A 26,999-nucleotide genomic window follows, 5' to 3' on the forward strand; every position below is an offset into this window, starting at 1 on the left:
AATAATGTTTTGGTTTTGTTGGCATTGTTCAGGCAAGGCAATTTCAAGCATTTATTCCTTTATTTAATCGATAAAGTATTACACCCTGCTTGCAACGAGATAGGTAGGATGGTATACTCTATGCATTATGAATAACTTTCAAATCAAATTGGATACCAATGACATTGCATAACAACCCAATACCACATCTCCATTTGGATTCCACATAATTCACATTTCATTCTTTAATGTAAAGCCATAAACATTCAGGCCCCCTGGTCAGTTCTCTGCTAAATAAAGATTCTTGAAATATAACTCCAAAAAATGTAGTGTCTTATCGAGCGGTCCCATCCTCAAGAGGGTATACAATTATAAAAAAAAAAAGGGCCAGCTTTTCTTCTGTGGACCTCTGTGGTTGGCCTCACTCATGACATAACGTGTCTCTCTCATGTCTTTTCTTCCATCATACGAAGTCTCGCTCATTTATCTCCGTCATGTAGAGGTAGGAGCTGATGGCTTCCCTCAGGCCATCGCTCACCAGAGAGTGCTCTGATTCCGCTCTGTTTCCCCTGAAAAGCATCGACCTGGGCGAAGAGACAAACGATAAGAAAATCTTTGAGTAATGAAATTATAGGCCTACGCAGGCGACATCTATTTCAGAAGATTAATGCATTAAGACTGCGGCCATTAAGGAATCAACCAACAGGATATTGTTGGTTGACCAAGAGGAATCACAACTGTCCTGAAATGACCTATAAGCTACTATTGTTCTATGTAAAATTGTGAACATTAAAAAGCGTATTTGAAGAGATAATAAGGAAACCAAATAAGATAATTCTTACATGTTAAGGCATTGTATTTGAGCAATGTTTGAATAATGATTGGTTTAGCGATTAAACCCAACAACGCCATCTTGTGGCAACCGTGAGTACAGCATTACAAAAAAGATTCTGCACCTGGTGACGTCCTTCCAGTTAATGGTGGGTCTTCTGATCGCCAACGGCAAAGGAACGCTCCTCTCTGTGGGGATGGTTAGGGAGGTGTTGTCCGAACCCAGGATGAAGCAGGGCTTATCCAGGGTACAGCATAACCCATCGGTGAACTCTGTAAGGAAAATAATTGGATGTGTCATGCAACTATTTCCCCAACCGACCAGGTAAAGTCTGCTTTTACGCGTGTTGTGTCCCCGTGCACCCACCAGTATAGTGCTCAACAAGGTGCTGCAGGGAGGAAAAGGTGAGCCTCTGGGCTATGTAGAACCAGCCGTTTGCGATACGGCTGATGCGGTAGTGCTTTACCGAGCCCAAGTACGACTCGGGTCTCTTTAAAACAGACAACGAGTATTGATCTGGGACAAAGAAAAAGAACAGATATGATATAGGCTCGACTGAGTTCATTCAAAACATTCATAATTCTTCACCCTCATTATGTTGGTCGTTTTCGTGATCATGGCTGTTTGGAACGGTCAAATGAAATAACGGGCAAGGAGTGTGATTTGATAAACAAAATAAAAATAAGGGATTTAGAAGAAAAAGCCAACCTGGGTTGGACTCTGACTCCCGGACCAGGAAGGCGCCGGTGCAGTTGTGGGTCTGCATGAGCAGCTCCTCGGCCTTGTACCTGCTGAGGCCTTTAAAGAACCACCTGCAAACAAAATGTTCCATCAAATTACATTTCTCATTCCTTCTTAAAAACATATAGTTTTGGTTTCCATGTAAGGAAAGGTCACTGGAACAACACCGTCTGCACTGTAACAACACTGTCCACTGGAGGAGGTCTGACACGTTGGCAGTGCACACAGAAGCTCATGTCACGACGCCCTAGGAACAAAAGTCATTCTCTGATGCTGAACATCTGTCTACATTTACCCACGATAAGAGCTGCTCCCCAGACTCCCCCCGACCTTTCACCCCCACCCAGCAGCCCTGACATCAGGGTTTCGCTGCACCCACGCCCCTTCGAAAGGCGCTCAGGATGTGAATATCTTCAGAAACATACGCCTTTCTTCAAAGGCTTCTCCTCCACCGGCTGCATCAACAAACAGAGCGCTCGGGCAGATACACGCAAGCAAAGACTCTTGAGGGATATTGGTTTTTCTACCTACTCCACACTATATCAGGCCTGTGGCCCAGTGTTGCATTATGTAGCAGGTATGTATGGGGATTTAAACAGTTCCCCAAAAAGTGAGGCTGTCTGCCATAGAGCCATGCAATATTTATTGGGCTTTATACGTTTTTACCAAGTTGTGGGTGGTGGTTGCCAAACGAGGTACGAGTATGTGTCTCTGGAATAGGATACGGTTGCGACTACATAAATTCGTCAGATTGCGGGGGATGCTATGTAAAACAGAGCAAGGGCGAGGTATAAGTACATCTTGATAAGAGCTGGGTTTCCAACATTCTATCATCAAGAGATTAGTGGAGCGAAATACATCATTTCTTTCCTATTCTTTGAGGGGTATCTTCTAAATCTGGAGTGAGTGAATCATCTAGCCTACCTACTGAAAATACAACACAAACGCAAAGTCAGGATCATGTAAATGTTCAGACCCAGCAGGAAGCGTGGGCTGCAGGGGAGCTGGTTGCAGAGACGTGTGATAAACAATCTGAACCGGTCCCACCCATGCAGGGCCGTTGCACCAAATCCTGGGCCCTGTATACAAGAGGTACTGATGGGCCCCCCCCCCCCCCCCCCTCCCCGAATTCCCCCTACCAGCCCCCTGCGCTGAATTGTTGACGGGGGGGACGGGGACGGGGACGGGGACGGGGGGGACGGGGACGGGGACGGGGGGGGGGGGGGGGGGGGGGTAGAGAGCAATTGCTGACACTATGGGCTGATGGATAATTCAACAGAATATTTTTATTTTATTTTTTTTAATTGCCATGGGCCCCCCCTCTGCCTTGGGCCCCCCCACGACTGCCTCACTTTCCCCCGCAGTCCGTCGACCCTGCACCCATGTGTCGCACAGGGTTCGTCGTCGCTCGGAGCACTACATTTCTGTATCTGTGTTGTTTTTTACTATTGCTATGTCATATAATCCCACATGGGATTGAACACAAAGTGGCACAAAAATTAAATGAAATCTTCATTCAGTCATTCAATGAGAAGCCAACGCACCTGTTTATCACTTTTGACGTGCATTCGGTGGGCACGTAGATCTCGTGGCCCGTGCGCTCAGATTTAACCATCAAGAAATCCCCGTCACTGTCAAGTGGAAAAGGAAGAAAAAGAAGAGTGAGTCTAAAAGGGAAATGACAGTTTGAAAAAAGTTGGTGAGTCTGAAACGGAAATGAGAGATTGGGTCTGCATGTGCCAGTAGTGCCACCAGTGCCATCCCGCTCCCTCTGTCCCAGAAGGACGTTGGTCACTTACTCAGACACGACGGAGAGACGCTCCCCGACCTGCAGGGAGAACCCGGCCTCGCCGTAGCAGGGGAAGTCATGCAGAGACACAACGAAGTTCATATCTGCAGAGCAGGCGGGGAGGCCTTGGAGGGCGGAGATGGATTGTTATGATTACTATTATTTGAATGTAATTTCGTGTGTGTTTTCAAATACATCACAACAAAGAAGACTGTAATAGATCTGATTCGGTTATGACGTGTGACGAGTGGATCTCTGAGCGTGGTTTACCTGGTGCAATGGGGTTACCCTGAGATCTCTGTTTGGTACGGAATTTGAGGGGGCAGTTCCCCATGGTCTCTAGGGAGAAAAAAACGTGTGGAAAATTTTACAATGGGGACCTTTCAAGGGTCACATTCACTTTAGTTACTTTGAGCATGTCAACACGGAACGGCAACTAAGAGGTTGTGCAGCGAATATCATTGGGTTCAGCAGGGTTTGTGTTTGTAGCCAAGCAACAGACACAGGATGTAGACCAGAGAAAGCCTCTCAAACCACACAAGGCATACACATCATCTGTTGTGTTTCTGATGATCCAGATGTAGATATAAAACCCGCACTCATATAATAATGACTTATTCAGGTTGCCCTGTATGTAATAAACCACCATGCCTACATACATTCATACATACATAATATAAATTATGCATCCTTTGGCGTGGAGCTACATCCAAGCCATCATGATATTCTGCACATAACACAAACCCCTGCTTTGTACAAACTCTGCTTGCGCTTAGTAGGATCTCTGCAAAACAGGCATTGTCTATATATGTATGTATATATATATATATATATATATATATATATATATATATATATATATATATATATAATTGACATGCCTAACATTTCAATTAATTTACAAAACACACTCACCTCTTGAATTCCTGCAATAAGATGCTTGATCCAGATAGAATGAGTCCTACAGGTTTTGTGAAAAAATAATCCTTGGTCAACAGGCTCCAGACAAAGTCTTCTCCTGGCAATTACTGTAATTAAATGAAAGGTAACAGGAGTTCTATAATTGTTTTGCGTTGAAGGCCCACTGATCGGTTAGGGTGAATATGAGTCCCACCTCTACTGTGTGTTTGTCTATGAAGCTTGAGCAGATGTGTGAGTTCAGTTCTAGACTACCGTTACGAGTAAGGCTGACTTACAATAGAGCGTGTTGTTGTCTGTGGTATAGATATAGGTGGAGCCATGAGCAACACCTCTTGATCATAGAAAGTACGTGCCTGTGTGGCGTAATAGGCAGGTTGCATAATTTCTTTCTGGTAACATTGTTTTTAATTTGTTCCTTTTTTCTTATCTTAACGGCTCTGAACTTTAGAATGTGCTTTCATCTCAGAAGGTGAGGAGGTGAATATGTTCTATGGTTTGATAAAATGGCTGTTGGGATTTAATAGCAGTCCATATAGAACATGGAATCAGCAAGGTTTAGTCATACTTGATTTAATCTACCATTCACTGTCATTTATGTTACTGTGGCCCCACTGAGTAACCCCATCCATAAGCACTTACTACACTGAGGGTTATAATCAGTAGTTCAACTCACTCACGGTGACGTATGACCTTGATAATCTGAGCAATCATACTTGTGGTGTCAGGGTCATAATTTGTGCTGCACGCTTCCCGGAGAGAAAAAGTCGCTGCCTATGTTCAAAGAAATTAAATAGATTGAATTGACGATTGCAGTTTTGAAGTAATACAGGATCTATCCTCTTTATATACGCAGTATGCTATGACGTTTATTCTTAGTACTCAGGCCAATTGTGCCCCAGTTAAAAGGCTCAGCAGAGGAGCTCTAGGCCGCAATAGGAGCAGAACCCTGATAACATCGTTACCAGAACTTTGCTGGTGGCTGTTGCTGAGCCGGAAATCTAGATTCCATTGTGATGGAAATAGACAAAATAGGAAATATATTTTAATCCAGTACATACTTTGATTACTTCAACATGCCTATTTAATCAACTGTGGTACTTTAATCAAAAACAGTCAAGATTTTGATTTAGTATTGTGGCTTTCTTCCAAAGCAAGGTTCAAAATGAGGGAAGAATCAATCAAGAATCAATTACTACAAAATTGTTCAGTTATCTTTATATAGCTCATAGTTTGGAGCACCTATATGATTCATAAGAACCAAAGTGTAGTGAAGTCAGATGCCTCCAAATTCCATAAAATGAGGCGTTCAAGTGAATTAATCATTGGACGTGAAACAGAACTATAATGATACTAACCAATCAGAAGGACAAGCATAATGGCAGATACTACAAATACCTCTGCTGCAAACGTGTCTTATTAGAAGAAACCTCTCGAATGGAAAGAAGAATAATGAGTTTAACGTTAGGTTACTGTTTGGGCAAAATATAGCTGACCGATACTTAACATACCTCAAAGTTGTTCTAAAAATAGAAACGGATGTTGAAACAAAGCTTGTAGTTTGATTGAAGGTAAAGGCAACGTACAAATGCGGTTGGAAAGTGGCTGACCACATTTTCCACTGTTGAAGACTGCATGCAAGGATGTGCTTGACTAGTGAGCCAGTTTCCACCCTGTTATCATTTATTTTGTGTCCTCATTAACTGAAACATTTCCAACCACATTATTGGGTCAGAGGGCAGAAACACAGAACAGAACGCTGTTTAAGTCATCTTGCAGCTTTATTTAGTAGTAGTATAAATGAGTTGAGAATCAGCAGACATTAAGAAGCACTGGGCTCCACAGTGATGGACTGAACGTGTATCTTGTATGTTTATATACTTCTATAGGTCATATTCCACATCAGAACCCACTTATATGGTGGTTTTAATCAAAGGTGTGACCAGTTGGATGGTACAGGTCTAGTTCAACTGAACAACAATTATTAGTGCATAACAGGAAAGAGTGAAAAAAAATAAAGTATAAAATGAACGCGTGTCGAATCTATACCGGCCCATGATTCATTCACGTATAGCTTTTTTAATTTTTGTATGTTGAGCGTATTGTAAGTGTCATATTGACATTACAAAGAATTAATACCGTTAGCCTTACCACGAATTGCCTCAGACACAGATAAATAAAAGCCCGAACGGTGTTCTTCTGTACAGTGAATGACATCTCAGCCACGGCACACTGACGTCTGGTTGTACAGGTTATAGTGCATTGTAAAGGACAGCTGTGGCCCGGTGTGAACAAAATACCTCGGAAATCAAAGACACATTTTTCAGAAAAAACAATGCAAACATTAGGACTTGACTTGAAAGTCTTTAAACATGAAACTTCAAGGTAACAAAAAAAAGAGGTTACAGGGAATTGACGTCTGCACAGTACATGCAAATAGAGTCAGAGGGAAAGAAAAAGTGGTGAGCTGATTATTCTACTGGATTATTTAAATGTACAATACATTGCTAATATAGTGTTTTTTTTCTCTCTCCTTCTCTTCTCACGGAATGTGACGATGATGGTATATTCGTTTTAGAATGTTTGTTTTCTTCATAAAATGCTTCTGTTAATATATTTAACTTTATTAATCCTCTTAACTAAGCACACAATTCATTACAGGTACCCCCTGCTCGGGAGTAGCTAAGGAGAGGGAGAGAAAGAGACATTAAGATGAGAGAGGGAGAGAGGAGGGAGTAGGGAGACAGAGAGAGAGAGACAGAGAGACAGAGAGAGAGTGAGAGAGAGAGAGACAGGACCCACATTGCAGTTATCCTGAGGGAGAAGTGAGGGTGGAGGAGGAGAAGGAGGAGTACCGACTAAGAGAGTGGGGGGGGGTGAAAGGTTGGGGGGGGTGGAGGGGCTCGGAGGGTCGGTGGGGGCGGGGGGCGGGGGTGTTTAGCAGGAGACCTCCATGGTCTGCGGGCCGGCCTGGGTGTCCAGCATGCCGGTGGCGCTGCCCTCCAGGAGGCTGTTGAGGTTGTTGCGGCTGCGGCTGCTTTCCATGGAGGCGATGCTGGAGGAGGAGGTGGTGCGGGAGCGCGCCAGGCGGGTCATCCCTACAGACGACACTGAGGAGGGCGGGGCACAGAGGGGGAAGGACACACAGGAGGCACACACACACACACACACACACACACACACACAAATAAAAGAGACATTAGTAATTTGGTGATAGCACAGCGACTAATTCCCGCGTCGGGGGCAGAAGGATGTGATGCCTCTTGTCATGATAAGAAGTAGCACACACTAAATAAAGAAATGCATCTAGAAATAAAAACACATTACCAGTATTCCCCCATGCACACTATTCTAGGGCATGTACTACAAACAAAACAAAACAAAGTGAACTGTTGCACGGGTGCAAAAAAACAAATGACGAGACTGAATCCGAAATGGCGGCATCATGACAACAGCATCAGCAGTCCAACTCGACGGGCGGGTAGCAACACTGGCACCTCATGCAACTGAAGCAGGACTTCCATGCTATCGGGAGGGGAAATCAAACGGAGCGGAAGAACTCCTACAGCGGGATGAATGTATGTGTCAACGTATGCAACAGCCACGCCCTCTTTTATTTTTTTAAGCAGACCACCACTTTCACTTTCAACAGCCAATGGGAACACGGCTGTGCCCGGTGGATCTGCAGTGTGCATACACCGACATATTCATCGTCTGTAGGATGGCAGGCCAAGTGGGTGAGAGGGCTTGAAGAGAGGGGATGAGCTAGTGTGGTGGTCTAGCCTGAGAACCTGGTACCTGATTCGTTGCTCAGGTGACTGAGAAGAACGTAGGGAACTGTAAGCCAGAGATTACAGAAGGAAAAGACACAGGGAGAGAAGAAGAAAGAGTTGAGATGGTTTCTCCCCCTCCCGCCCCCTTCTACCCGAGGACAGGTGTGTAGAAGCAGACACACAGACACACACACACACACACACTGCTGTGTGTCTGCTTCAGCCCAAAGCTTTCTATAAGATGGCTGATTTAACCTGATCAAAAACATCTGCCACATCAGCAGAAAAATTGAACTGAGGAAGCATCTGAGATCTGTTGAAATCAAAACTCTAGCCACTTAATATTTAAATATTTTGGTAAAACAGACGCTAGCCATTTAAAATGAAAGAACAATGGCCACTCAAACCAGAGCAGAACGCTAGCCATTTAAATCTTAAGCAAAACAATACCCATTTACAACTACATCAAGGCACTTGCCATTTAAGATGTGCTAAACTCAAGTTGAACAATACCAATTTAAAACTAAACCGAGAAACTATCTACCGGTATCTAATAGTCAAGCAAAACAAAAAGCCACTTAAAAACCTCAGATTGTTTGCGACAACATTTAGGTAATGCTTCCCCTGCCTTATCATCATCTTTTGTAGATCAGACGCCGCATGTGGCTCCATCTCGATCTTTGTGTTTTACGCCTGGCAAGGTGTTAATGAGGCAAAAGCAGCTTTCGGACCCACGCTGAGGTGTTAAGATTAATTTTTTTCCAACACATTCTTTGCATGAAAGGAACCTTTTAATCTTTCCCTAATCCTGCAGTGACATTTCCTCAACGAGGCTGGATGGTCTAGGGGGGGTCCTGTTTGGCCTTTAGCAGCTCTGGGAAGCTAGCATCGGATGGAGGGAGACATTGGAGAGAGAAAATATAACATTTGCAATCACTTAAGAAAAAGAAAAACGAGAGACACTCTTCTGTGCGGCCAGAAGAAAGCAAAACATACGTCTATGAGCCCACCAAGCCACAAGTACGTCAGCTCTGGTCCACTGCTTCGAACAGTATCAGAGACTGACTGTTTTGTGTGGCTTTTGTTTTTCAGAGGCCTGTATTGGTATGCGTTCAGAGTCTCTCAAACAAAGGGCATCATCAAACAGCGGTCGACAGGAAAGCACAGCACACAAGTCCAAAACAAGCCCAAATAAAAAAAAACAAATCAAAAAAGGAAAGGTTCCCTCCTTTTTTATTTATTTTCAATTTAACTCCCACGCAGTCCACTTCCTAGAACAGGAAGTGGATTGCTGTTCAGCACATCGTGTATTCTATCGAGACGAGCGGGATGCCCCTACACCTCACCTACTGCGGGGCTGTGGGGTGAAAGTCTGCACAGAGGAGGAAATGCTGTTAGCAACCGCACGGCCGACGGAAGACCTTGCGCTCGGTGACTAGGGTGACAACAACAAGGGTCCTTTCAAGTGCTGCTGTTGGCTAGGGTCCAGACTCCACAGGCCATCAATGGTGAGGGGGCTTATGGGTAAACCACGACAACAACAAGTCGCCCTAGCCTAAGCAATGCCGTTGTCATTGCACTCACGTCCACAGGAAATGTATTGGAGGACGCAACGTACCTGCACCACAAAGACGTCACTGCAAGCCCCTTCTAACCAAGTAAACATTATTTGGTAGCTTTAGGGCGGACAGGTTTCTTTCCGTTAAAACAAAAAACATTGTTGATTCTGTTGTAAAAAGAAAACAACAAGAGACTTACTGTAGCCCATTCCCTGAACAAAGTACTTGAAGGCCTCAGCAAGTTTTCCAGGCTGTGAAAAAACATACAGGATTTCACATCAACACTTCGATCAAGGTAAAGTGAAGGTACACCTCAAAAAGATAGGTTCTACCATAAGCTAGCAAAAACCAACCCACCTGGACAACCTGGGGCAAGCCACCACAATCAGCCATCTGAGGAGAAAGGGGAACATATGCATGTTGTTAGTAATATGCATGGTAAAGACATGGCCAAAAAACAAACACACGAATAGCGACAGCACAAACATCTTCACCTTGAACAGCGTGGTCTTAGCTGGATCTAACCTGGAGTTGCACTCCACCTGAAACGAGTTCAGATGAGAATGTATGAGAACAAATGAACTCAAAAACCCACATCAAAGGACGGTTTGACAGAAAGAGCGGGAGAGAAGGTCTTCAATCAAAATTCAATGCACATGCTGCTCTTCCACACATGTCACGCCCACACCCAGTCCCACCAATCGATTATATCCCCCCCCCCCAGCTCTCTAACCAACACTCCCAGCAGGCCACTGGGATAATGGCAGAGGACTCACCACAGCATCCACGGCAGGTGATGTGTCACCGACCACCAGCAGTGAGGGGCACCTGCAGCAACAAGACAAGGCCGTAACACAATAGTGAAGAAGGTTTCCCGCTTTAAATGCACACGTCAACGGAAAATCGTGCCAGACTTTGCTAGGTCAAGTGCTCAGAAAACTCACGTGAGGGTATTGATGGTTTCAGCGGTCTGTCCCACCAGTGGCCTCTCGACATCTAAATCCAGGCGGCTGGAGGAGAAAGGAGAACAGGGTGCTGAAACCTCATCCACTACCATTTCAAAGCACTGACTCGTGTGAGCTACACACAGAGGCAGGGAGTGCAGGGATGCAGAGATCCAGAGGAAAGAGACCCAATGGGCTAGACTTTGGTCGTACTATTGGTAGGAACCGCAGAAGAGGGCCAGGTTGTCCTGGTTGATGTCCTGGGCGATGTGGAGGCGGTAGGTCTGAATGAGCTCCAGGTTGTCCGTCAACTCATCCTGGGAAACACACAGATACAACCCAGTTAGAGCTATTCACACTCTACAGAAGGAGGGGAGGGGAAATCTATTGTTGAGTAGAGCAGTCCAGAGACATACTGAACAGAAATGGGATCATGGATTTTGTTGCCTCAAGAAAAGTCTAGTATGAAGGTAAGGCATTTTACTGCTTCATAAAAACATTTAAGCACTAGGTTATTGCTGAAACAATTACATACTTTGGAACTTGGCTTAAAGTCGCTATATATATATATATATATATATCGCTTGAATGTCCTACAACTTCATATGTTCTATCCAGGGGGAAGCATGTTTATGTTGCTTATATTATCAACAGCCTACTCTCGCAATTTACTTTTGTATGCGACTGCACGTTAAACTTTTAAGCAAATATACCAAGTGTGCAAGGATAAGGTCATATCTATTTTCCATAAATATACATTTTATCCAAATATGTATGCAACTTCATTACAGAGCTTGTAAAGGTTAATGAATGCAAATCTTTAAATGACGATTAAAGTGAGGAGAGGCGGTATATACTGTAGTGTACTTACGGCGCTAAAGTGGTGGGCCATGACAATGTCCACCAGGTTGCTGGTCCACCCAGTCAGCTGCATGCAAGATATACACAGAATTAGAGACAGAGACAGAGACAGAGACAGAGACAGACAGACACCGAGAGAGATACAGAAAGTCCATCGACCAAGTCAAACCAGTGCCATGGCCTCAAGTCTATGAAATGCCCCAGTGAGAGATCTTCTTACACAACACAGTGTGTACTGGGGCTCATGTTGTACTCTATACTCTACTGGGGCTCATGTTGTACTCTATACTGTACTGGGGCTCATGTTGTACTCTACTGGGGCTCATGTTGTACTCTATACTCTACTGGGGCTCATGTTGTACTCTATACTCTACTGGGGCTCATGCTGTACTCTATACTCTACTGGGGCTCATGTTGTACTCTATACTCTACTGGGGCTCATGTTGTACTCTATACTCTACTGGGGCTCATGTTGTACTCTATACTCTACTGGGGCTCATGTTGTACTCTATACTCTACTGGGGCTCATGTTGTACTCAATACTCTACTGGGGCTCATGTTGTACTCTATACTGTACTGGGGCTCATGTTGTACTCTATACTGTACTGGGGCTCATGTTGTACTCTATACTGTACTGTGGCTCATGTTGTACTCTATACTCTACTGGGGCTCATGTTGTACTCTATACTCTACTGGGGCTCATGTTGTACTCTATACTCTACTGGGGCTCATGTTGTACTCTATACTGTACTGGGGCTCATGTTGTACTCTACTGGGGCTCATGTTGTACTCTACACTGTACTGGGGCTCATGTTGTACTCTATACTGTACTGGGGCTCATGTTGTACTCTACTGGGGCTCATGTTGTACTCTACACTGTACTGGGGCTCATGTTGTACTAAGTACAACATGAGCCCCAGTAGAGTATAGAGTATAAAGGATGTACTTTACACTCTCTACTCTACGGGGGCTCATGTTGTACTAAGTACAACATGAGCCCCAGTAGAGTATAGAGTATAAAGTATGTACTTTACACTCTCTACTCTACGGGGGCTCATTTTGTACTAAGTACAACATGAGCCCCAGTAGAGTATAGAGTATAAAGGATGTACTTTACACTCTCTACTCTACGGGGGCTCAGGTGCACTACAAACAGGGATAAGGAGCCAGACCTTGGAGGCAGCCCAGTCGATCCAGCCCTCAGCGCAGGGGTCCACGTTGATCAGCACCAGGCCCTCCACCAGGGTGGGGTTATTCAGCTAGGGGGGAGGGGGGGAGGAAGGGTTGGTTCACAATAGATGCAACATAAAACGGTTTCTCTAAAGCCTAATCTAGAACGGAAACATTCAAACTTTTCATAATTTCCGTTTTTGGTTTCGACCTAAACGTTGTCAATCTTTTTAAGCAACCTGACGTGTATTTATTTCCAATGCGACAGGGGAATACATTTAATGGCTTTTTGAGTCCAGTTTTGTTTTTGAAATTGCCTCAGGAAAGAAGGCGCCCTAAGGGAAATCTTGGACCCGTCTCTCAGCCTCCGTAGGCTGAGACAAAAACACTTTATTGTTGTTTGCAACAGAACCAGACTGTCCTCCTTCCAATTAAGGTCAACATCCACTGTTCTCCCAAGCCATCCTTGCCCAAAAGCTTCTTGTTTCACCCGGCTTCCCAAGCCCTCCCTTCTCCCTCTATCATTAATGTTTCAGCGGACTCTCTCCCTCTGTCCTCTCCTGTCCTGCCCCCTGATGCTGCCAGAAACACGCTTCACGCTTATTTTAGCCCCGCCGCCTCGCTGAGTGCAGAGGAGAGCAGAGAGAAGAAAGGAGCGAGGAGGGAACCACCGAGGTGATTCATCGTTTGAAGGGACGCTGGTGGGGGCAGTGCACACAGCTGTGTTCGGTACCAGTGGTGCGTGGGTGGGACGGCTTGCGATAACGATTAGACTAATGAGCGGCCTGACCCGTGGTGGATTATGACCGGGCCAGAAAGAGAGGGGCTCCATCGGACCACTCTACTTCTCTACTAGTCCACAACTGTAGACACGTTGTATCTCGACAAAATACAGTGAGCTACCCAAGAATGGATGTGGCTTTTCTTTGTGAATGCTAAATATTGATCATGGTTAATAGTGGTATTATAGGGATTATACTGTCTTTGGAACCCCCGGTGGGTTAACATCCAACCAAAGGTTGTTAACTGTACACAGATGTTTCCTTGTACACCACATTGTGAGCATTGCAGGTTTGTCTCTTTCATTGACATGCATGGTTTTGGTTTTTAAATTGCACTAGCAGGAATGCACAGCTCCATGTTTGCGCTTCACGCTCAACTCCCAGTATGGGGGGTGACTAACTTCTGGCCAACTAAGCCAGCTTTCCGCTTGATGTCCACATGATGGGGGTTAGCCAGGAGGTTTAGGGACAAAACACAAAAGACCTCCCTCGCGGGTAGGGCTGGTGGAGGGGGTGTATGGGGGCCAGCGGGGGGTTTGTGGGGTTATGGACGTGGACTTACAGCGAAGCGAGAGAGGATGTAAGCCCCCGCTCCCACACCAATGCCGATCACGCTGTTGACCCTGCGGGGGGGAGACAGCATGTGAACATGGGTTTCAGTGAAATAACGTAACAACATGATCAGTGCGCGTGCGTGCGTGTGCGTGCGTGTGGAAAGAATGGGGGGTGGGGGCTTACTTTAGCTGAGTCATAACGGAGGGTAACATCTCGGCCAGTTGCTCCATGGTTGGGTACTGGTAGCTGGACAAAAAGACACACAAGGAAACTATCAGCGGAAGTCCAGGCTTGCTGCAACTGGAGGATCAAATGCCGCTTAAAACTCACTCACAGCATGAAATACAGTATTCCGTTTTAATAAGGTTTGGTTGTAAATAGTGTGTCTATTGTCCATTTGATTTATTAAAATGACATGTTGACAACACAAAACATGTGCATTTTTGGAAGATAAAGTAAATGTTATCTAATCGTAATGTTACCAAACCCACTCCATTTCTTGCGCCCACCCAGTTCTCACCTTTATATATAAATATATTTATACATAAATATCTAAAAGACAGTCGGAGAGAGAAGGAGAAAGAGAGAGAGACAGAGAGGGTCTCACCCGGTGGGGAATGGGGGGGCCGCCTCCTGCTGGCCAGGGGCGTCCACGTGGACCACGGCGAAGTGCTGCGTGATCTCCTGCATGTCCTCATAGTTGAACAGGGTGTTGAAGCAGGACTTGTCTGGGGAGGCGGACACAACAGTGGTATGAGGGCAGGATGGTCTAGTGGTTAGGGGGTTGAGACGTAAGAAACTGGCTCGAACCCAAACGTCGGCAGTCCAACTTTACGGCTGAACCCTACCTGCTCATGAATGACATGAATAAAAAAAAAAAATATATATATATATATATATATATATATATATATATATATATATATACATATATATATATATATATACATACATACATACATACATACATACACACACAAACATATTCACACAATTTCTTTGCAAATTGCCTTATTTAAAAATGTATCCGAAATAACTTGAATGGTGACTGAATAGCACTGAAAGCAGAATACAAATAAACTTGACTGTCAGTGATACCATTTTGTAGGTGGGCGGTATCACCACGGCTAGCAGCCAATTGCAGCCTACGAGCAGTTGTTGCAGATGGCCCTGAGCCAATGAAAGCATCCGGGTCAGCCCGTATGCTGACTCAAGGCTGCGTCATTTTTTTATTTCCTCCCTGAAAAATCGTCTCAGGCAGATTTGGGTTCATTGCTCTAGACTCGTGAGCATGAGCGAGTGCGTTAGTGTGTGAGAGCGTGTGGGCACGCGCGGCGCTCACTGACTCACGGTTGAGGCCGATGTCGTGGTAGGTGAGGATGACTGGCCGGTTGCCCTTGGGCACTCCCCTCATGGTCACATGGAGGACGCCATGCGGAGTCTCGATGTCATGCTCCTGCAGACACACACACACACACACACACACACACACACACACACACACACACACACACACACACACACACACACACACACACACACACACACACACACACACACACACACACACACACACACACACACAGAGAGAAAGAGACCAGGTCAGGGCTGATGGAGTGCGGGAAACAGTAGTAACTCGCTGACACACATAGGCTGAATTAGACTCAAGCCAAACGAAACGACCTTGTAGGTAAGTGAACCACTCTCCCCCCTCCATTCCCACCCTCTTTTCCAGCTTTACACCGGGACAGGGATAACTTGTGCAGTGGCTTCTAAACAATGCTGCACATTAACAACATGACATTTCATTAAGTTGCGATGAACACCCATCACATGTCTAACGACACCACAGAGGGCGTGGTGTTGGACGCTGGCATCTAGCAACTGGGACTGTAATGGACCGCTCCTCCTCGTCCATTAGATGGACTCTGGCCTCCTCCCTTGTGGATTCAACGCCTTGAATAGCTAGACGAGGTGTCCCTTATGACCCCCGGTCCTGGAACTCATTGTCTCGCTCCCTCCACTACTATGTTGCTCTGTAGTTCTCTTTCCCTCTCCAAGTCTCTTGCCCTCTGTGTCCCTCTAATGCTCTCTCCCTCTCCGTCTGTCTCTACCTCTGTCTCCCTCTTGATTTCTCTACCTCTTCAACCCTCTTTCTGTCCCTCCATCGTTCTCTCTGCCTCTCTCTATTTCTATGTCTCCCCCCCTCTCTCCATGTCTCTTTCTCTACCTGTCTCTATGTCTCTCTCCCTTTCAGTCTCTGTCCCACTCTATGTCTCTCTCTCCCTCTCTCTCATGCTGCAGAAAAATGCCAGAGTCATCCCCTCTCCTCCTCTGGGCGGCGGGAGGGGCCGCATTAACATTCATAGGAGTCCGACAGAGCCCTGTGTGACTGCCCCTCGCTCCCATCCGTCCCCAAGGCGACGTGACTCCAGCCCGTCATACTAAACGGCTGAAATAGAGACCATCATATCTCTTTGCCTGATTATATGCGCTGCCTGGAGAAGATTGGTTGTTAGAGGTCATCGCGGCCGATTTACGGCACGGTAAAAGACATAGGGTGTGTGGGCTGCAGGAAATGACGCAAGCAAACGACAGGAAATGACGAAGTGCTTCTCCTCTGACGTTTTTTTCTCCCTCACTCGTAGACTCGGGTGACTTCTGCACCATTCCAGAGCAAGAGGCTGGCGCACACACACACACACACGCAGAGCCAAGTCGTCACCACATAGCCCTCAATGCAAGTTTACGTGTTTAACGCATAAGAGTCACGTATGTACACACAATGTATGCATGCGTGCATGTATGCATCTGTGCATCGCACTCATGGTCACTTTATGTCAGCGTGCTGGAGATAAACGGGAGCTTGTTGTTGGTACAAGAAGGAGAGCGGGCGTGGCCCGGGACAGGGACGAGGCTCGGCTGATCTCAAGGGCCCCGGGCCATCAATAATCCAGCAGGACAGGGCAGGGGGAGGCAGAGACACATGCACGCACGAGCGAGCAATAGAGAAAGAGTGAGAGGGAGACAGAGCGAGAGAGAGACAGAGAGACAGACCGAGAGCAACGCCGTAAATGTTGCCCGCCGCCATTTGCAGCCCCCTAAACAGGCCGTTTAAAAACCAGTTTGACGGATATGTGTCACAATCCCTCTAGAGGTGCTGAAGGTTAATTCTCAAGGACAAGGCTGCAGCTCTCTTGCCGTGTGTGTATGTGTGCGAGTGTTTGTGTGTGAGAGAGGAAGACTGCTGTGTGTGTGTGTGAGAGGACACAGTCAGAGAGAGCGTGAGATAGAGAGTGGAAAATTACCCTGTGTCTGGCAGCGACTGAATGAGAGGTGGCATGTGCTGCATCGCAGGAAAAAAACATAACGAAAAACTACAGCAGTCTTGCAGAACACGGAAATAAGTAAGCACTTGATCACACAGACCCACAGCGCTACAGCCCAACTGCAGCCTGTCATGTTGCATACGGTCACCTCTCCCTGGGATGGAGATGAGGATGGAGAGGACTGCCTGGTTCAGACCGTGACCTGAGTCATCCTACCAGCCTACAGGGCAGTGACCCTCCGGTTATTGCAAAAAAGAGAGAAAACTCCATCACTCTCTTAATTTAAACCCTGACTCCTGGTATTCGGGTGTATGACAGTGCCAAGGGCAGAAGGAGAACGTGCTACGTTCGATAAAATAACATTAAGAACAGGCAGATACACACATAACCACCACTGACATATCCTGAAAAACGATATCCACGTGCACAGGCTCAGGCACGTGGAGACACTGGGAGGTCGTTTTTCAGGATATTACAGTGGTAGTGATATCAATATCAAAAGAGGTACGAATAAAGATGCAATATATTGGGGCGAGGAGCAGGGGTTAGGAAAGAGTTTGGAAGAGGAGGGAGGTGCAGAGAGGGAATATTTTACTGACAAAAGATGGCAAGGCACGGGCATGAGGTCCATGCCTGTGTAGTATGGTGGAGGAGACTGAGCAGGGCAGGAAGGTGTCCCTGTATACAGCTACATGCAGATCATGTATTGATCCAAGGCCTGCTTCTCATCATCTCTCTGACACACACACACACACACACACACACACACACACACACACACACACACACACACACACACACACACACACACACACACACACACACACACACACACACACACACACACACACACACACACACAGGGTGGGGTTTTGTCGGTCCCCAGGCAGAATAAGCAAAGTGCAGCAATGGCTGCCTCTCCCACCGTTCCTGCCTCAGCAGCACAGCACTTGCGAGCACTTGAGCATCCTGGGAGTTGTAGTTCGGAGAAATGTGAAAGGTAGAGAAGAAGGTTGGAAGGGAGGGGTCTTATTTTGGGGCTAGGGCAGAGGAGGAGTGAAGGAGTGAAGGAGTAGGGGGTGCTGTGGTGTTTTGGGGGGGGGGGGGGGGGGGGGGTCTTAAAGCAGCCAGCCTTATACAGAGCGACGGAATCAAAGCCGGAGCAGGTGGAAGAAGGGGGGAGGGTATGTGTGCTAAAGCAAAAGCTGCCGCGGTTCATATCAGGGAGAGGCTGGCAGGAATGTTCTTCTACGGGGGTGGGGAGGTGATGGAGAAGGGTAAAGAAATATACAAAAATAAAATGGGTGCCCTCTTCTTATTCTCTTGTCATTCAACCGTCATGGTGGGGACATCTCCAGTAACACTCACATACACATCCTCATACACCAACACACACACGCACGTGCGTCTGCCATGGGTACAATCTTATCACACATGTGCCGTGGGACACACATACATGCATGTCACACTGCTCTCTTGTACTTCCCCCCCCCGCCTCCACATGTACCATCATTGAAGTGTTCAGGAAAACAAACCAAGGTCTCGACCACACGACCTGCTCTGCTGCTGCAGCTGTGTTGTTGCACTGTGTGCACGTGAAGACGCGTGTCCGTGTGCGAGTGTGTTAGTCCCTCCCCTCCCTCGGGATCCACAAGTCTGGGACGCGGCCATTAAGACATTCATTAAAAATATAGAAACAACGGTCAACGTTGCCATTGCGGCATACAACGCGCACCGCCCACGCATCGCACAAACACACACACACACACAAAACACAAAACCACAGACATAGAGGTATAACACCAGCCATGCTGCCCACGACCTTCCCCCCCCCCCCCCCCCCCTCTCCAACCCCAACACACTTGCAGGTGTAAAGAGAACAAGGCATGGCCGACCTAAGTGACTCGGCTCTGGCAGACGCGCACGTATACAAATCACGCACCACCCCCCCCCCCCCCCCCCCCACCCCCTTCGGCTCGGTCAACATGCGACGCTGCAGTAACATGTTTACATGTGCTGCAGTGCAGGCACCAACACACACAATTGCACACACTACATTGTGGTAATACGCATGCCAACACAAGCAGATGACGCCCAGAGAGAGGAATCCTTAACTATACACTTGACAACAATGCTTTACAGCAGAATCAGGACTTAATGCACGGTGGTGGTGGTGCTGTTGGTCACACCTATACCCAGCTTCAGGCAGCGTTACTCTGGGTAGCAGCATCAGCAGACCACCCTCCTCCCTGCAGCTCCCCGACCACCAAGTGTGTTTATGCATATGTATAGGTGTGTGTGTGGGTGTGTGTGTGTGTGAGATATGCCGGCGGTGCACACTCACCGCCCCGTTCCCGGAGCAGGCGATCTGGTCCAGATCCAGAATGGCAGACATGTTTTCCCACGCAGGAGAGCGGTGTGTAGTGCTGAGCTACGCGTGTGCTGGGAGGCTTTGAAGATCTCCACCAGAACGGGGAGGGGAGGGACAGCAAGAGGGAGAGAGAGACACGCAGAGGGAGTGTGGAGAGAGAGAGAGAGAGGGAGAGAGAGAGATAGAGAGGGAGTGAGAGAGGGAGAGGACGACTTGCTGCACCTCCTGACAGCTGTAGAGTGAAGCTACAGCAGTCGACTGGTGCAGCGATAGAGATAGAGAGATAGAGATAGAGAGAGAGTGGGAGAGAGAGAGAGAGAGAGAGAGGAGGAAGAACGCACGGCAGAGAGAGGTAAATAGTGAATGAGAGGAGAGATGGGGGAATGTGGATTTAGACAAGAGGCGGGATGTAGGGAGAGCGAGGGAAAGAGAGAGAGGGGGGTAAAGGGAGGTAGAAGGGTAGCAGGCGCAGCAGGAGAGTGAGACTGCAGTTTGCACTTGGTAGGCAAGGCGCGTCAGTTCAGCCAACCATGACTGCGTCTTATTGGATGACGGAGGTATGGGGTGGGGCTAGTATAAGAATGGAAAGGGGAGGAGGGGGTCGGCTGGGGGAGGGAGACTGGGGGAGGGAGCCATGGGATGGAGGGAGAGGGGCGTTGCAGGCAGCCAGGCAGGCTACCCAGGAGGAGACTGCAGGCATGAGCCGTCACGCGGTCCGAGGGAAAGTTATGGAGAGGGAGAGGAGGAGAGAGAGAGAAACATAGAGGAAGGAGTGGAGAGAGAGAGGAGGAGAGAGAGAGAAACATAGAGGAAGGAGTGGAGAGGGAGAGGAGGAGAGAGAGAGAAACATAGAGGAAGGAGTGGAGAGGGAGAGGAGGCTGACCGCTCATTCCTGAAATTAAGTTTGGCATTAGCAAAATGGCCACCCGCTGCTGTTGCTTCCACTGCCCATGGCGACAGAAGCCGTCTTAGCCACCACCCATTGGGTTTCCTTAAGGCACGAGCCACTGGAAATGACAGTAGGAGCTCAGCCAACGCTCAGAATGATCAGATCAGGCTCTGTAGTCTAAATTTGGGGGTTACTGGGTTTCTCTGTCACACGAATACATTGGACACCCTTCATTGCTAATGCGTCGTTTTCCATATTCATTCATCCGTGTAGAGGCCCATACGGTTTATTTGCCTCTCAATAGTTTAGTCCCAATAGAGCCAAATATACAATACAGACGTGGCTGTTAAATCTTTTATTTATTTCAGACCTCGAGTCTTTACCTTTTACAAAGAGCAACAGACAATTATTCTAACCTAAATCAGTTCAATGTAACAATCGTGCAAGGAAAACGCGGCAATGTCATTGTAAAAATAATAGAATCAATTAGTATTGATTTCTGAAGGCTAACAAGGGAACAGTTGGATCCCATTATAACCACCGGCCTCCACACATCATCCAGAGAAAATGGCAGAAAGTAACCTCTCCCTCCAGTCAAACCTGCAGCCAACAACCTTATCATTACAGATATCATATCCAGATACACTCCACATCGTATCTGGGGACTGACTATCTGCGTAAATGCGCTTCCCGTAATTCCTTTTGCTCTCACAGCGTATTGATTACCAGCGTATTGATCACCCATCTTCCACTTTACTCCAGGGTCTGTGGACGGCACGCGCAGGGGGTGGCAGGACGATACGGTCCACTCAGCGCCCTGCTTCCCTCCCTCTGCTCTGCCAATGACTGACCCAGACGAGGCGTGGGTGGGACCATCAGGGCTCGAAGAAGTATCCCTATTGGCTCCTGGATGTTAACACCACCCATTTGACCGCTAGCAACAGGCTAGCCTGCCAATATCACTCCTCGAGAATTGCCTTGCAATCCCGCAGCAGGTCCCATTGACACACACACAGGCCGAGATGTAAATCAAGGGAAGGCGTAATGACTGGCAGAAAGTGGTGTGCATGGACCTGCAGTCTATTTTGATCTTGCTGCATAAAGCAATAACAAGTTCCACAACTAAGTCATGTTATAAGGTCAAATCACGCCCCTCCCCCAACACACACACACACACACACACACACACACACACACACACACACACACACACACACACACACACACACACACACACACACACACACACACACACACACACACACACACACACACACACTTTCCAGCCATTTTATGTTCCGGTGGGCAGCAGATGGAAGCGGTGACACGGCCCGTGTGACACATGGTGCACCTGAGCCACAGACAGTCGTCGATCATGTGAGTCATTCAGTCTGCATTGGTGAAAATGGTGGAAAGACTGAATATCGATGGCCTCTGTTGATGCCTTGTTAAGGTTTAATCTGTAGATTCAATTATATTATAACGGCGTAGGGCATGAATGCAGCTCTGTCCGAGATAGTTATATTATATCCCATTATGGCAAAATTATATTCCGTCCTTACTAGTCACACATGCATTAATGTGATGTACACACACACATATTTTCTACTATTAACAGTATTTATTTGTGTGTTTTAAAACCTTGAGTTCTGCACTAAGGGCATTAGGACAATGCGAAGAGTACGACAGCAAAAACACTGCAGAAGGCACAGCCCTTCAACCACACAAAGGAGCTGCAGAACTCGCTGGCCCCTAAACACAGGTCTGCGGCGCCCCCTCCTGGTCAACTGGCAGCAGTGCAAATTTAAGGAGGAGTTCGTTTTTCGCAGACAGCCATTTGTGTCCCACTTGCTTACCCTTGGTGAACAAGGTCAAGTAACGGTCTGTCAATGTCTTTATGGTTTTCACAATTCATGCCTATTTCATATTTATAAAAAAAGATGTAACTAAAGAATATAAGATTGGAAGGTAAACTGCAATTACTGACAATGGTTTAATGTGGCCTTGAGCATGCTGCACATGAAACATACCTCTACGTCATGTTTGGCAACTCTTGGTGGATCGAGTTACTAATCTACACAGTCTCTTCCAACATCTCCTCAGCTGTGTGCTTCCATTATGTATAATTTGGAACATTTGCCTGTATTTTACGTTGTTGCAATGCATAACTGTTTCGCATTCCTCTGCACTCACATGATTGTAGTTGCCCTGACTTCGATTGTATGTATTGACTGTCCCCACTGTGTCTGCTAGATGACTAAATGCTAATGTTTTAGATGAATAGACAGTTGATTGGAGCAAGGACATAAGCTAGGACATAATGAAGACTACCGGTATGTGTCATTCTGACCTCAGCTTGACACTTTAGTCTGATGGGACTCCATGTGTGCTCTTAACCCTGAAACGTAATTGTTAAAATAGTAGTGCGTGGTACGAACACATGCACACTTTCTCACCATCACCACCATTATAAACCATTCAGCAGTATTATCTATCTGTAAACATTGATCCACATAACATCTGGAATCCCAATGAGAAACATAATCAAATATAATTCAAACATTTCCTTGTGTCTGTGTATTCTAAAGCGGTTTGATGAATATCTGTATTTTTTTTAAATTAAAAAATGTATTTATATAAAAATACACCAATAGCTGAGATAGAGACTGCGCTAGATGGTTTGTTACACAGAAAGATCTTTGAAGTCACCCTCGGAAACTATTGGGAAGAGGCAGGCACTTTCAGAAAAATACTGATTGGATGAATCATCAGGTTTATTACATGGTTACTCACAGGACGCTGATTGGTCCCCTGTCATGCACAGTAAATAGGCCAGGCTAGCAGAAGCAAAGATACTAACACTCCCAATTATACAACACCTGCCCAAGTCAAATCCATGCAGGCATCCCCGTTGGAGTTAGCCTCCACAAGCAGCACCTTTTCTACGTTGTCAAAGGTCTGGACGCCACAGCATGCACCTCCCACAGCTGGCCTATAGGGGGTGCTGTTGTACTACACAGGGAAGTGAAGTAGACATGAAAAGCTGGTTTCAACTGCAAGCAGCAGTTCTCTGCTGGATCTGGAAATCTCATTGGACACGCAGCAATGGCGCAGCGTAAAATACCAACATGACGCTACACTAGATTAATGTAGCATCATGTAATGTGTTGGTATTGTACAGTAACGGCTAGTGTGAAACTACATTATATTCCTCATTGAACACAGCGATTGGATCACAGAAGAGCCTGGAGACCAAGCAAAGTGTCTATGTATGAATCCCTCACGTCCTCCCAATCATGTACTGTGTTTCCTCCATATTCAGGAACAGTATTAGAGTCAACCTTCAGTATTCAGGACCACGTAAGTCCTTGACTGTGAGAAAAAAACCTTACAGTACCTTTATTGAAGATTGGATAAAGGACCTTTTGTGATATGGATATGATGACTTTAATGCAACAGCCCTTTAAAACACCAGGAAAGGGGCATCATTCCATTTGTGAGGAGACTGAGATAACGTCTGGTCCCCCATCTCCATATGGTTGATATTGTAATGATGTAGCACACGGCTCTGCTAGCACTGTTGGACCAGACAAAAGGAGGAGAGAGTGCAGCGCAGACACAGGCACATGGCGGAGAGCGTGAGGCCCAGCCCTCTCCACTGAGCCTGCTCCCCTCTCCTGCCGTACCTGCATGAGCTATATTTAGCTATGATGGGATGCCGGGAGTCGCCATGACTGCAGAAAGCATGGGCTGCTGGGGGTGTAAGGGGGTGGGGGCTTAACCATTCCGTGGCGCATGCCTGTCCGTGAATGCGGCAGCCAAGGGGGGCCAGAAAATCTTGCGTTTAGGAAAATAAAGGGCTTCCTTTGCAATGCGGTAACATCCTCACCTTCTCTTGGCAAAAAAAGTGTCAGTGATCCGCCTGACCGAACCCAGAGTACAGACATAGAAATCCCCATGAGGGGCCTAGTGGCCCCCCAACGCCGGGGGCTTTGGGGTGGGGCTTTAGTAGGGCAGCAGGGCTACGTCGCCCTGAATTGTAGCGCGTCTGGATTAGGCAGCAGGGGAAGCAGCAGGTGAAGCAGACCAGAGTGTGACATAAATGTCTGCCGTGGTATCTCCACACCCTAGCTCGGGGAGTTAGATGGTGGTGTCATGCACACTGTGTGATGTATTATACAGCAGCCGAGCCGTGACGGTCCCATATAGCTTTCCACAAATCATCATCTCCACCGTGTCCTGAGATAACATCGCCCTCCGCCCACTGTCTGTCAGGCAGGAACAAATACATCCACCGACAGATTCACTATCCCCAACAATGTCGCAACACTGATGAAATGGACGTATGCAAAGAAAAATGTCAACAGATCGTTGCCTGTATTGGAATCCAATAGTTGAAACCCTTACTGGGACAGCCAAAGTCTGCACATACAAGCTTCTCAATCAATATGTAAAATGAATAGAGTGGGGCTCAATCCTTTCGCATGACTTTATCGTCGCACCTGGTTTCTTGTATTCAGGGTGTTCTTCCGAGACAGATAACGGCGCCTGGAGACCAACGTCGAGACTCAGTGATTGAATTTCCCCGATCAATATGCAAGAAGCCCCACACACCCACACACACCAATTCTGTAGTACCCTTTTTTGGGAATCAGAGCAGTCGGCAGGCGTCCATTTTGGCAGGGAACGCGAAGTATTATGGAAATGTTTAGGCTATGCTAAGCCGTGCTATTAAATTTACTTTCTACCGGAGAATCAGAAAATTAAGCTGGCTTTGAAGATAAAGACATACATACAAACATATATTATAAAATGTGACATGACAATATACAATGCTCAACATTTATTGAACATGTTGATACTCGTCTAATTACGAATTTGACCTTTGATCAAGGATATATAACAATATAACAATCACTATCCATATATTAATCAGTTTAGTCACAGTGCCTCGGCGGAGGTCACAGGACAGCTACGACAACGGGCCGCAGCATCCGGAACGGATGGGGTCATTTTAGACTAACACTGTGGTCACACACAATCCTGAACATCTATTAGTGCGGCCTGGTTCCTGTGATCTTTTCTGATTGCAATAGACTTTGTATGCCAAGGTTTGTAAAACATATTGATGCCGGCCCGGCGCGCCTGACAGGGAATGCCACTCTCTTACTGTGTGTGTGAGCAGAGCCAGAGAAGGCACGAAGCAGACTCAGGGAATCTCTTGACCTTGTTACAAATGAACAGCCGCAAGAAACAAATCAGGCAGTGGAACGTCTGTTCGAAGCACATTCTGTGACCCTGAACACCTCTTTACAACAGATACGCACTTATTTATGTGGCCTATTCAAGAGACAACAGGCAACCGTTTATCTCGCACACCCACACACGTGATGAACAACGGTTTGATTTGAGGCAGATGACTATCTGGATAAAGAATTGGAGAGGTGATGGGGCCAATGGACCTCTCTCCACCATGCCCCCCCCCCCCCCCCCCCCCCATCAGTCCTTTGTCCAGTCACAAGCAGTCCGGTAGTACTGGCTGGAAGTATCACATACCTGGCAATCAAAGTCCTGGAAATTTCTGGAATTCTGCAAGAGAGAGAGAGAGAGAGAGAGAGAGAGAGAGAGAGATAAGAAGAGTGTTAAACACAAGAAACTTGTTCATTGAAGCACATTTCTATCCAATTAACATATTTCTTGTAGGTCTTCGCCATGGCTGTCAGATAAATAAAAGAAAACTCCAAATTAACAACATTATATTAACACTTCACGGTCTTGACTATACCACTGTGTTTACGCTTTTATTCATTCATTCAACTGTATCCAACACTCTCAACAGATAATTAGGGCAATTAAGGCTGATTGACCACACAGTAATGTTCGCTGAATTTGTAGCTAAATAATTACTGTTAATATTAAGAGGGACACCGTGTAGCGTTTCAAGCAATGCATTAGCTAAAAGTCATTGGTGTAAAATCAATATTCTGACTTATCCTCCTGAGCGAATTATTTCTTATTTACATTGAACAGGTAAGTCCTAATTAGGCATCCGTTTTTCTTCAGAGAAATTAGAGTGGTCCAGTTAGACTAGAACCAAATTATTTTGGGCACCTGCACCACTTGATCTTTAACAGATGTTCAGCATTGCTCATTTTAACGAGCGTTCAGTCATTACGCAGATTGGACTTTTATCCAGCGCAAAGAAAATCTACTATATACAAGATATTAAGAAACAAGTGGGAGCTGTTGACCAAGGAGCCCTACAGGTAGGCTACAGGCATTTGGGAGCAAAATGGAGAACCTGTTGACTGGAAGACAACACCCCAGACAGTGGCAGACACCACACTGTCACACTGTTCTCCCTATAGACTAAGGTGTTATCAACACTTTTAAGAACGCAGTAGGCAGGTCTGCAATAGAGTGCATCTCCAACATGAAAGAATGAAGGATAAAAAGGTGCATAGAGAGAAACCTCATCCGGCGAATCCAGAATCGTCTAGCATGAGA

At 46.5% G+C, this 26,999-nt stretch overlaps 2 protein-coding genes across 5 annotated transcripts in view; both read right to left on the reverse strand.

Annotated features, from left to right (window-relative positions):
• Window positions 1-41: 41 nt before the first annotated feature.
• sla2a (Src like adaptor 2a) lies at window positions 42-4,542 on the reverse strand. The gene is made up of 8 exons (XM_030374246.1): window positions 4,257-4,542; window positions 3,612-3,680; window positions 3,352-3,466; window positions 3,097-3,183; window positions 1,520-1,623; window positions 1,178-1,327; window positions 936-1,083; window positions 42-563 (listed from the first exon to the last, which is right to left on the reverse strand). The coding sequence occupies exons 2-8, from the start codon at window positions 3,673-3,675 to the stop codon at window positions 443-445; spliced, it is 789 nt and encodes a 262-aa protein (XP_030230106.1). The 5' UTR covers window positions 3,676-3,680; window positions 4,257-4,542; the 3' UTR covers window positions 42-442.
• A 1,479-nt stretch (window positions 4,543-6,021) lies between these two features.
• The window catches only part of ndrg3a (ndrg family member 3a), a 37,986-nt gene continuing 17,008 nt past the window's right edge, over window positions 6,022-26,999 (reverse strand). For 2 of the 4 annotated variants that reach the window (XM_030373754.1, XM_030373755.1), the window contains exons 3-17: window positions 26,049-26,081; window positions 15,254-15,359; window positions 14,511-14,631; window positions 14,087-14,149; window positions 13,911-13,971; window positions 12,569-12,655; window positions 11,407-11,463; window positions 10,749-10,852; window positions 10,536-10,601; window positions 10,368-10,419; window positions 10,086-10,133; window positions 9,949-9,984; window positions 9,791-9,842; window positions 8,058-8,096; window positions 6,022-7,369 (exon numbers count right to left, since the gene is read on the reverse strand). In XM_030373754.1, the coding sequence (XP_030229614.1) occupies window positions 7,197-7,369; window positions 8,058-8,096; window positions 9,791-9,842; window positions 9,949-9,984; window positions 10,086-10,133; window positions 10,368-10,419; window positions 10,536-10,601; window positions 10,749-10,852; window positions 11,407-11,463; window positions 12,569-12,655; window positions 13,911-13,971; window positions 14,087-14,149; window positions 14,511-14,631; window positions 15,254-15,359; window positions 26,049-26,081 (1,098 nt within the window). In that variant the 3' untranslated portion in view covers window positions 6,022-7,196. Of the gene's footprint in view, window positions 7,370-8,057; window positions 8,097-9,790; window positions 9,843-9,948; window positions 9,985-10,085; window positions 10,134-10,367; window positions 10,420-10,535; window positions 10,602-10,748; window positions 10,853-11,406; window positions 11,464-12,568; window positions 12,656-13,910; window positions 13,972-14,086; window positions 14,150-14,510; window positions 14,632-15,253; window positions 15,360-19,576; window positions 20,060-26,048; window positions 26,082-26,999 lie in introns of those variants that run through there. The other 2 variants (XM_030373757.1, XM_030373756.1) reach the window with 2 other exon arrangements.

The sequence above is a fragment of the Gadus morhua genome, chromosome 13, assembly GCF_902167405.1.
Source record: "Gadus morhua chromosome 13, gadMor3.0, whole genome shotgun sequence".
NCBI classification, from domain to species: Eukaryota; Metazoa; Chordata; class Actinopteri; order Gadiformes; family Gadidae; genus Gadus; species Gadus morhua.

Coding starts and splice junctions, on each gene's coding strand:
- sla2a (XM_030374246.1), bottom strand. CDS start 3,675: ATGGGGAACTGCCCCCTCAAATTCCGTACCAAACAGAGATCTCAGGGT. Junction 3,467..3,611: donor GGGTAACCCCATTGCACCAG/GTAAACCACGCT, acceptor CCGCCCTCCAAG/GCCTCCCCGCCTGCTCTGCA. Junction 1,084..1,177: donor CCTTGTTGAGCACTATACTG/GTGGGTGCACGG, acceptor TTTTCCTTACAG/AGTTCACCGATGGGTTATGC.